We start from the raw sequence: 11,705 nt of genomic DNA on the forward strand, positions 1-11,705 counted from the left end.
AACAGACAAAACACGAGACAGGGTGAGAACCATAAATTCAACTAATACAAAAATATACAAATACAAATATGTACATGTGCAAATGTGCGCATGAAGGCTGGGTGATTAAGGTCTGAACTAAGCTGCTATACTAACTTACTGTTACTATACGAAGATACAAGAAGCTGTGAGCATTAATTTATAGTAAAATGTATTTATTTTTCATTTATTAGACAAATTAAAATACATTTCCTCTCATACTTTATCACTGTTCTTTTAGGAGATCCATAGAAGCACTATTTTTTATATATATATAAAGTAGTTTATATATTGCTCATATGAAATATACACACTGTAACAAGAAATAGCGTTTTAACAATTAAAAAGTTCATTTTTAATGTTTTTTTTTTATTCTAATAAGTTTTTAGTTCACAGAAAAATTATCAGTTTTACTGTGTTTTAAAACTGCTTCATAATATTTAACCCCTTTTTATCATTTGAAGTTTATTAATAATTATAAAGCAGTCTGGACACAATGTTAAGTTGAAATTCTGAAATGCAAAATAAAAGGATATTTATGTATTAAAAACCAAAACATAGGACAGATCATAATTTTAGTAATTTACACACACACACATACATATACATATACATATATATATATATATATATATATATATATATATATACAGGCATCATAATTATTATCTGAAATAAAAGTGATCTGTAATGCCACTTATATGATATGCTGCATTTTATGGGAACAAAAATACGAAAATTCAAAAAGAAGACTTTAACATTGTCTTTAAGCCTCACACCTGTAATACACAAATGGTAGAATGACCCGACGGCACGGAAAATTAATTTGCAAGTTGTGTGCGGCTAAAATTAGGTTTGTAGTAACCTGCTGTATTTTAGATAATCCATCAACCAAATGTAAACTATATAAAATCTACTATATCAAAACGACTTATGCTAGAATGTTATGCTAGAAAAATCAGGTCAGGTAAAATCAAGAAACAGGTCAGTTAAGGCAGGGTTGAGCAGTTACTCGCCTGTCACAGGAGTCCACAGGAGCAGCCCCAGGAACACAAGTTCACACAACATTCTCACCTGCTTTATCTAGAGGTTATTATTGATCACAGCCCAATAACAAGTCGAATTTAAAAGGTGGCCTATGGTGTAAAGGTGATGATGTTTGATCTGAAAACTGATTTCCTGTGAGTGGCTTTGTCTGGGGGTCGATTACGGAAATCCTGTACAACAGCTAAACCTTCTACTGGTACATTTGTTGGGGGGTTAAGCTTCTGCCAATACAAGCAGACCACTTGGCTAACTGCTGCAGGGGTTACTAATTTAGGGTACTAAATTATTTCAGTAAAATAATTCAATAATAAGAATTCTGCATGGAGGAGTGGGGAAAAACTGGCCCTCAGTTGATTTCACAGACTGGTTGATCAGTCTGGTAGACAAGTCATTTCAGCCAAGGGGGCAAATATCCTCTATTAGGGCATTTCTATTTATTACATTTTATGAATGACTTTTAAAGACTTCTTAAATTGTTTGTGTTTAGTTATGTTACCCCATCTCTTAATATTGTGTAAAAGAAGATCAAGATCAAATGTCCAGATATTTAAATATATTAAAAAAGCAAAGGCATTTATAGTGTCCTAACTTTTTCACATGACTGTATATAAGTGCATTTGTTTTTGAGACATCCCATTAATGTCTCAAACATGTAGAAATCTCAAACGTCCACGATTCTTTTAAAGCAGCATTATGTAGCAGTTTTACCTTAATTATCAGCTTTGAAATCATGTTGAGGCTCTACTGACTGAACGGGACGCTTGGTGCACTGCTAACATATTAGTGTAAATCCTGTAATATTGCTCTACTGCCTCCAATCCACATTCTTCTCTCACCAGAGATGCATGTGTAAAGCGTGTCCTCTAGGGGTGGCTCACAGCGCGAGTTACCCTTTCTGACTGTAGGGGGAGCGCAGGAGCAAAAAATAACAGTTCTCACATACTGCTGCTTTAACAGAAAGACTTTTGAGCACCAGCATAGTTAGCTGCTATCTCGTCATCTCAGCGTCAGGCCTGGTTACCAATCAAATGGATCTAATGAAACTAGCGAAAGTTCAGGTTGGTCTAATTTCTTTGGATGTAGCGAACCTGATCAGGAACTCAAAGAAGAACGGTGAAGTATCAATTATGGTCAATTTTAGTGATTTTAGAAACATAAAACGATAGTGGAGTTTCAAAGCATTTCTTATTTCATTTTTAATAACTTACATAACACAACACTGGACAACATGATGTGATGTCATAAAAGCAAGTGTGCCAATGTGATGTAATAATCAGTACTAATTATAATAATTTAACAATGATTATGATGCAATAATCAAACCTATGCTCCACCTACAGAAGCCTAGTATGGCTTAACTTTGCCTCAGTAGAACACAATTATACAAGTAATATAAAATAGTAAAATAATCACTTATTATAACTTTAATAATAACACTAATAATACTTCTAACAACAACAATAATAATAATAATAACAATAATAATAATAATAATAATAATAACAAAAACAATAATACTATTAATAATAAACAATAATAATAAACAATAATAAGAACCATAAATGTACATCTTTCCCCAGGTCTCTCATTACTGAAAGAGGACTTCTTCAAAATGTTCGTCTCAGCGCTCCCTCTTATTTATTACCCAGTTGACATAGACTGAGTCTTCTTGTTTGGGGTCTTGATCAATGAAGGAGGGAGGAAGAGCAGAGAGTTAGTGTGGTTGTAGGTCAACAGCATTTTCATCACCAGTGCAGTTTAAAGTGAGCTACATCATCAGAGACAGTCCTGTCCTACAGGTAATCTGACAGCCCGTGTAGAAAATCTTTTGTAATACTCACGGCTCCCTCTGCTGGTGCACTGTGGTCTTCTAACCTCCACATCTTTCTCTGTGCAGGAGAAACACAGTCACGCTAAGTGTCCAAAAGTCTGTAGACACCTTGTCGTCCAGAATTTGGGGTGTCTTTCTTTACTCTTCTGGGAAGGATTTACACTAGATATTGGAACATTCCTGCGAGGATTTGATTGTATTCCGCTATGAGAGAATTAGTACTGAGGTACTGAGGTTTAGTTTTGGCAACCCAGCTCATGTCAAATGAACACAGGTATAGTATCAACAAATAGGCAACATAGTCTACCAACAGAATAAAATTGCTGTTTTTAAAGGGTGGGATCTCACACTACATTTTGGTGAAGGTCTCTGTTTAATAATTTAATTTAATTGTAATTATTAAGAACATTTCCAAGCTTTGTAAATTCAGACCCTTCAAGCTTTATTCTAACATTCATCAAACATGGGCTTCTCTAAGCAACTGTCTAAAGAGCTGAAAACAAAAGTTAGCAATGCCCACAGGGCAGGGGAAGGTGGTTTTCAGAAGACGATTCTCAGAAGTGTTTGCAGTTCTACAGTGTGGACTGTTACTAGGAAATGACCGTTTAGGGGAACTGTGGAGGTTAAGGTGAGATCTCCTCACATGCTGCTAATGTAGGCAAATCAAAACCCTCATATGGCTTCCAAGAACCTGCAGGAACATTTAGCTGCACACAAGCTCTGAAGGTGCTCTCATAAGAAATTAATAATTGCTCCAATTCTTGGATAAATGCTCCAGTTCTCAGGTTTGTAAAACATTTTATGACAAATTCATTAAATGTTATTTATCAGGGTTATTATTGTATTGTGTTTTTCTTATTGTATTTGTAGTTTTGGGAAAGTTCCTTCAGATTTTTACTTCATAAAGTTAGTGTTTGTCTAACTGGAAATGCTGCATAAGAAACGTTGTACTAACATTGTGAGGGACACAATTAATACATCACTTGTTTTCAGAAAACTCCTAGTACTTTATTTCCTTTGTATTTAGAAAATGATTTGTTTGTTGAATCCCAATTTGGTGCTGCCAATTAACCCACTTTTTCATAATCGACTAGTAGTAGCAATGCTCCCGACACTAGGAGGGTAAGGACTTAACAGGCGTCTCCCCCGATACATGCAAAGCCAGCCATCGCCTCTTTTCCAACTGCTAACAGATGTGCTGGCCAACATCACTTAAGAGTGGAAAGAGCGCCATCTACCCAGAGAGCTGTCCATAATGGCAGCACATTAGACTGCAGAGAGAACGTTTGGAGGTTCTTCAACTTGAAACTCTGGAGGAACCTCTTAAGATGCTTCAAAGAAGCTTTTTCCTCTAAAATCCTTTTCTTAAAGGTTTCTCAAATCACCTTCAGGAATTTCTCCACAGTGTCAAATTGAAGAACCTCCAAAGGTTTCTCAAGATCTTATACTTTTAACAATGTATAAGCGTATAGTACAGTGTACAGGTTCTCCGCTAGCTGGGTTTGCCCATTAAAAGAGGTGTGGGGAGACTGTTAAACATGTGGTGTATATAACATTGCAGTGACACTCAATATCAGGCAGGCAGAAGATGAAAGAAAGGCCTCAGTACCATAAACAGCCTTTTATTTTGTGTCTCTTTAATCTAAGGTTGGATGAGGACAAAAAGACGACACTGATAGACAAAGTGGACACATCAATTGAGAAAGAGACTTACTTTGGTAAAAGTAAGTGTTCACATACAGAGGGTCTTCTGAATGTCCTAAGACATAAAAAAAACAGTAAGATCACAATATAACATTACAGTAAATACCACTGAACATGAAGCCAGTGGTCAGAATGCTCGGTTGATATGTTGTTTAGAAGAACACAGTTAGAAGAATACAGGTTTCTCTGTGAACTCCAGACACTGTATAGATGTGTTCAGATCCACCAGCAGCTCACCTGAAATACTTTAATGACTGGAGCTTTTGGAAATGGTTTCAGTAACACACCTCTACACAGAACAATAACATTTTCCAGTACTTTATGCAGGGGTGCCATATTTTGGGAGTTAGACTGATTGTAAAGGCCTGTGACTGAAAGTGGACCTAAAAATGTATTATATAAAATTTAATTTATGTATTTTGTAAAATTATTAATATCTTTTCGTGACGCTCACAATTCCTGACAGTTCCCCTGACTGTATCACTCAAAAAGATGTCCAGCATCATTAAAAGGAATTTACTTACTCCTTCTCCGCTGCATGAAGAACACACACACCGACAGCAGGAAGACAGTGACTGCGGCTCCGAGCAAGTAATGCCAGTATTGAATAGAGCTGTGTGCTTCAGGGACTGAAAAGACACATATAAAAGGCTTTAGAACCACAGATCATATGCAGTGTAGTCTGCATACACATTTCACATGTTCCTCATACCTGCTAAGATCCCATGACCATGGATAGCAGTACACTGTATGGACTAAGATATTGGGACACCTTCTTTTTTAATGTCTCTTCTAAAATCAAGGGTATTAAAAAAGCTGCTTTTGTTGGAGTAACTGTCTCTACTGTCGAGGGAAGAAGGCTTTATTTCCACTCAATTTTGGAGGAGCATTGCTGTGAGGATTTGATCGCATTCAATGACAAGAGCGTTAGAGAGTCAGGATGTTGGATGATCACCAACCCACCCCATCCCTAACTCCCCAACTCTTCCCAGAGGTCTTGGATGGAGCACCATCCATAATTTCAGAGAACACAGTTCTCCACAGCTCCACAGCTCAATGCTGGGGAGCTTTATACCTCTCTAGCCCACGTCTGGCAATAGGCAGCATGGTCTCAATAGGTTCAGGTTTATCTGTTCCAGAGAGTCCAATTCTATTGGCAGTACTTCTATACAGGGCATTTGCACATCTTTGTCAGCAATGGGTACAACTTAAGGTGGCTGAAGGGGTGTCCACAAACATTTGGACATAAAGTATATAAAGTATGGCATAATTTGCTTCTTACATGTGCTTATGTAGAAATCCTGATAAGCAAGGCCACAACTGATCCCCTTGAACAGCTCACAGCGGTAGAGTCCCAGATCAGACTGCTGCACTTTATGGAGAACGATGGAGAAGTTTCCAGATGCTGAGAGTTTGGGGAACGGCTCAATACGTCCATCTCTGTTCTTCCAGAACATTACCTCACCCTGCAGTCTGATCTCCATCAGATTATCTTCTGGGATAGTCTGCTGGCTCCACACTGCTGCTATATCTGCAGTCTTGTCTGATCCGAGAACGGCTGGTCCAAAGTAACAAGGCAGCAGAACGTCAGACTGCAGCTCAGTGGTGATGTTAATACTGGTAAGTGGTTGGCTTCTACATGAGGTAACACCTGTGAGTCAAAGACATATTTTGTCAGTTTTTATTGAGACGTTGTAAACACATCCTCTGTAGATAATCAAACATAAACCACTCTATTATCAGCTAATCAGGTCTGAGATAGGTCACTAAATGTAATTAGGAACTGTTAGCTAAACTGTTTCCATGTTTTATAAATTCTCTGACTCTTCAAATCTGGTCTAACACTCAGCAACCATGGGTTCCTCCAAGCACCCATCTAAAGATCTAATAACACAAGTAATCAATCAATCAGTAAGGCAAAGGAAGGCTATAAGAAAATTGCCAAGTGTTATCAGCTTGGGATTTCTGTAGTGTGTCATGCTATGAAGACATTGCAGTTTAGGGGAACTGTGGAGGTCATATGACATCTAGAAGATTAAGAAACCTCTCAAAGAGAACTGCTCGTATGCTGATAAGAAAGGCAAATCAAAACCCCCCATACAACTGCCAAGAACCTGCAGGAGCATTTTGAGTTGTGTTGCACTGTTCTACTGTGCAGCATTGCTTGTCCAAATAATGAAATAGTTACTGAAATAGATAGAAATACTTAGTGAAAGAGTTATAAGAAGGATACCTTACCTGTGACCTGTGTCATAAAACTCAACATTGGACGTATGTATGCTACAGGGCAGTGGTGGCTCAGCGGTTAGAGCGCTGGGCTATCAATAACAGGGTTGTGGGTTCGATTCCACTGTTGGGCCCTTGAGCAAAGCCCTTTACCCTCTCTGCTCCCCGGGCGCTGAAATGTTGACACATTTCGCTGTACAGTGACAAATACGTGCACCTTTTTACCTTTACAAAGCATGTAGAAGAGCTTTGTAAACAAGTGCTGTGGACAAATAAAGAAAGCACAGTGCCAGTCCTGTCCGGTTAAGGTTAAACTATTCTTATGTTCTGAGTACCTGTTCATTTTAGCTCTCTTCACCATAAACCTTTTGCTCTATGTCTGAGCTGAACAACACATTGGCAGCCTAAAAATCCAGGATGGCAGTGTGCTAGGTCCAGACGTGATGGATTTCTTAAGAAACTTTAACTGAGCAGCTCTCAAAATCCTTAAATGAAATTAGTCTGAAGCCTTGTTCGAACAGGATTAGTTTTACATGGGGAGGTAGCACCTGTGACTATATGACAAATAAGATTTGTACGGGAGAAGAAATCTCAGTATGTATGACAGAGATGGGAGTGGCTACTGGATTTAAGCACATATGTAGGCTATAGGCTACGCTTTACAGTGATTTAACTAAAGCAGCCAGAAGTGTTTGAGGAGTCCTTTGGCTCATCTTCTAATTTTCAGTGTTGTACCTGTGGTTTGCCATAAACTTGAATGACTCAAGATATCTGTTCCAATGCCTCCTCGAACACCTCTATACATGAGAAAAACCACAAGCATTTTGATTTACACTGGATTAATATTAACTTAGGTTATTAACTTAACCCTTGCCTGACAGTGTCGACACTGCTATTATACTGATATTTTTTGTCTGGTGAGCACACTAAGTTGCTAGTTTATTTGGTACACCTATCTAAAAGTATGTTCTTCCTCCTTTTGCCTTCAAAAGCTGGGCATGGTTTCCACAGGATGTTAGATGGTGTACCATGTAGAAATCATTGTATTGCCCAGTTACAAAGATGGAGGCCCTAGTTTGTCAACGTGGCTTTTATGAACTTCAGGTTGTAATAGTCGGTCCCAGGGACTGTGATGAACAAAGAAGCAATTAAGGCAATCATGTTGGATGTGTCTAACTGAGTGTGGATGAACTGTAGTCAACACAGACAAGCTATAATAATAAGATACCCCAGAATTCATGATGACCAGTAGAAATGCTCCAAATGACTTGGAATAAAATCTTTTTACATTGTCTCCCATTGAAAGTTGAGAAGGTTTGGCGATATGAGTTTTATGCAGGACATTACCAGTCCAACAAAATAGAGTAATAAGAAACCTACTGAGATTGAGATCCTGATAGGCAGTGGAGCAGTTGATACGCTGAATCAGCTCACAGCGGTACAGGCCCTGGTCTGATAACTGAGCTTTATGGAGAATAACGGAGAAGTTTCCATAATTTCGGAATTTGGGTAAGAGCTTCATTCGTCCACCTTTCGAGTCCCAGAGTCGGACATTGCCATGGATGTTTGTCTCAAGCAAGTTGAGCACAGTTGTGCTAACCTGACTCCACACTACCGCTGCATCTTCAGCCTTTTCTGGTCTAAGGAGAGCTGATTCAAAGTAACAAGGCAACATCACATCAGACTGCAGCTCGGTGGTTAACGCTGTGGTGGAAACTCGCTCTCTTTTACAGTTGTTTAAACCTGCAGAAACAAGAGCACATAAAGAGCATTACACTGTGTTGTTTGTTAGCTACTGACCATTTCTGAATGAAGATGCCAAGAAGAGATTTTTGAGCAATGGTGCAGAGGAACTGTTTTGGTTCCCTGAAGAACTCATTGAAATGAAATTTGTGAGACAAACATTTTAACGGCTTTCACACCAGTACCTGTACAGCATGTGGAAGAGGTTCGTTCTGTGAACATTTAAAAAGCTCTTCACACTCTCACGTCTCATTTATACATGAAAATCCATTAAGTTCCAATAAGACAACTTTGAAAGGCATTCATTGGATGTCTGAATTTCTGCAAGAATGATAAATGTAGAACAGACGTTTAAATCATTTCAAGCTGGTTGGTGTGGTAGAGCAAGGAAATTCAGGCCCTTGGTTCCCGAGCCCTGACATCAAGTGACAAAAAATACTTTGGTGACTGCCAAGATAACAGACTATAATAATAATAATTAAACAGAGTCTAGCTCTATATAACAGGGTCAGTTTATCAATATTTTAATTAGGTTAGTAATGTAAACAGCCTATAGGTCTTATTTATCCATTTTTGTGGTCAGTAATATAAATAGTCTATATATAGTTCTATCTAACAAGGTCTATATTTCCATATTTTGGTCGGTAATGTACAAAGGCTATAGTTGTATCTAAAAAGTTGCATATATCCATATTTCAGTCAGTAATATATATTGTCTTTATACATTGCTCTTTATAACAGGGTCTTTATACTGTATCTGTATTTTGGTTAGAGTACTATGGTCACCTTATTGACTTGTGCTTAGTAATGTCTAAACCTAGAGGAGTCTATTCTAACTACCTGAGGTTTTTCTTGGGTAAATAGCAAAGCACTTTTGTAAGTCACTCTGGATAAGAGCGTCTCCTAAATGTCATAAATGTAAATGTAAATGGTCAGTAATGTACACAGCCTATAGTTCTACTTAACAAGGTGCATATATCCATAATTTGGTCAGTAATGTACAAAGCCTATAGTTCTATACAGCAGGGTCTTAACATCTGTATTTTTGTCAGTAATGTACACAGCATATGGTTCTGAGTAACAAAGTCTCTATATCCATATTGTGGTAAGAAAGGTAAACAGTCTATATTTCTGTTAAAACAAAATCAGACCAGGCTGGTAAAACAAGGGAACTAAAAGTGGTTCTTCTGTGGCAGTAGTGTTTCATGAAAACGCCGGAAACATTACAATGTCATATCTGAACTATATGCAAATAATCTAAATAAATATTATTTTTGTATTTTAAGTAAAAGGGCTGCATTAAAAAATAAAACAATACTTTTGAAGATGTGCATCTTTATATAAAGTGTGTAATAACTCTTCTTGTATGGCCACTTGTCAATACTGCTTTTAATCATCTGCACGGTCTCGGGACTGGTTTAAAATGGCGCATAGGAAGAATAAACACATACCTGTCTGAATAAATGAAAATAAAGGCAACATCAACATACAGATGGAAACATCATCGAGTTAAGCCAGTGGCCGCATATTTAAAGTCGCTGGATGTTGGACATGAGGCCATGGTTATGGTGTGAACATTACAGTTTACAGTCAGCCGTAATCGCAGTGTGGATTGTGCAGGTACTCACCTTTCACCGGAATCCACAAAAGCAGCCCCAGGAGCCCAAACTCACACAACATTGTCCCACAGTTTTCATTTAGAAGTTATTTTTTGGTTAAAACAAAAAAATTGACGGAAAGTCTTTTTGTGTAAAGGTTATGCTGTCTGGTCTACGTCTGATCACAGATTTCCTGTGAGTGGCTTTGTCTGGGGGTCGATAAAGGAAATCCTGTGACACAACTAAACCAAAAGTATACACTTGCTTAAGCTCCTGTAAGTACAGTCAGATGACCTGACAAAGCAATTTCAGTAAACATAAAATAAATCCATAAGTCTTCCAAACCTGAAATGAAAGTAAAGGGGTTGTAATAAATGTGAGTGGCGTTATAAAATACCTGAAGTTTGGGAGGAGGACCAAACCTGAAGCTCCTCCTGCTTCTAATTGAGCATTCTTCCAATTCCCATCTCTGCCTTTTGTTTCCGGTGACAAGGTTTTTGCATCCACCACCTCCTCAACTTCCACCTGTGCTTCAGTCCTTCAGTCCGGCCTTCTAACTGGAAGCAGGCCTCTCCCAGAACTCCAACCTAAGAGTCACTCAGAGTTCTCTCCTATCCTACAGTCTTACAGTCTGTTCTCCTATTATGAGCATAAGAGGTGTAAGAGCAAGTCATAGTTCAGTTCACATCATGGTTTTGACCTCATGGTTTGGTACGAGTTCAGTACAAAGGGGAAAAATCGAGCAGTCAAATTTAAAGGTTGGCATGTTTAATGTGCCCCCCCCCCACACACACACACACACACAGACACACACACAGACACCACCAAGCTGTCAAACAACCCCGTCACACCATCCACACCACCATGATTTCCTAAGTTGAAATAAATGGAAAAAGTCAGAATGTCAGAAAATCTTGTTTACTTTTATACTTTATAGTTGATTCATTGATTATAGTTGATATAGTTGCTAGACCATATTTACCCTAGTAGCACATATTGTGTATTCATGCACCAAACCGATGTGTTACAAATACACGTACCGTCACACCCCTACAGCCCTTAGAGTGTGCTCTGATTTCTCAAACCGAAAATGAATGCCAGTGCCATTATTTGTTCCTGGAACAGTCTACACTCGTAGAATATTCTTCCCTCTACCAGTGAAATGTTCTTCATGCCACTGGCTGCAACACAAGCCCAGAGAACATGAACAGTACACTCCCCCCCCCATGAAATCACCACATTTTTCTCATTCTCATTTGCAGCCAAAAGCTTCTACTGTAATATCTTTAGTTCACAGGAATACACAAAAATAATACACTAATCTTGCTTAAAAACTTTTGCATGCCACTGTACATTAAAAACACAAAATGATCAGAATCTTGCTCCAAAAAAGAAGTACTACAACTCTAACTGTCCATTAAATGTCAATTGTAAACATGTTGATATTGATGATTTACACTGATCAGCCATACGATTAATACCACCTGCCTATTATTGACTCCAAACATGGACTCCACAAGACCTCTAAAGGTGTTCTT

General features: G+C 38.2%; 1 protein-coding gene across 6 annotated transcripts in view; it reads right to left on the bottom strand.

The window, feature by feature from the left end:
* The window catches only part of LOC140537857 (uncharacterized), a 45,139-nt gene that overhangs the window by 5,046 nt on the left and 28,388 nt on the right, over positions 1-11,705 (bottom strand). For 2 of the 6 annotated variants that reach the window (XR_011977691.1, XR_011977688.1), the window contains exons 1-7: positions 10,198-10,531; positions 8,207-8,569; positions 5,883-6,251; positions 5,125-5,229; positions 4,611-4,655; positions 2,907-2,954; positions 2,623-2,745 (exon numbers count right to left, since the gene is read on the bottom strand). Coding sequence is in view for 1 of the 6 variants with exons in the window: in XM_072660261.1 (XP_072516362.1) it covers positions 2,687-2,745; positions 2,907-2,954; positions 4,611-4,655; positions 5,125-5,229; positions 5,883-6,251; positions 8,207-8,569; positions 10,198-10,249 (1,041 nt within the window). In the remaining 5 variants the exon portion in view is untranslated. Of the gene's footprint in view, positions 1-2,505; positions 2,746-2,906; positions 2,955-4,610; positions 4,656-5,124; positions 5,230-5,882; positions 6,252-8,206; positions 9,356-10,197; positions 10,532-10,564; positions 10,861-11,705 lie in introns of those variants that run through there. The other 4 variants (XR_011977699.1, XM_072660261.1, XR_011977695.1 and 1 more) reach the window with 4 other exon arrangements.

This window comes from Salminus brasiliensis, chromosome 1 (assembly GCF_030463535.1).
Source record: "Salminus brasiliensis chromosome 1, fSalBra1.hap2, whole genome shotgun sequence".
NCBI classification, from domain to species: domain Eukaryota; kingdom Metazoa; phylum Chordata; class Actinopteri; order Characiformes; family Bryconidae; genus Salminus; species Salminus brasiliensis.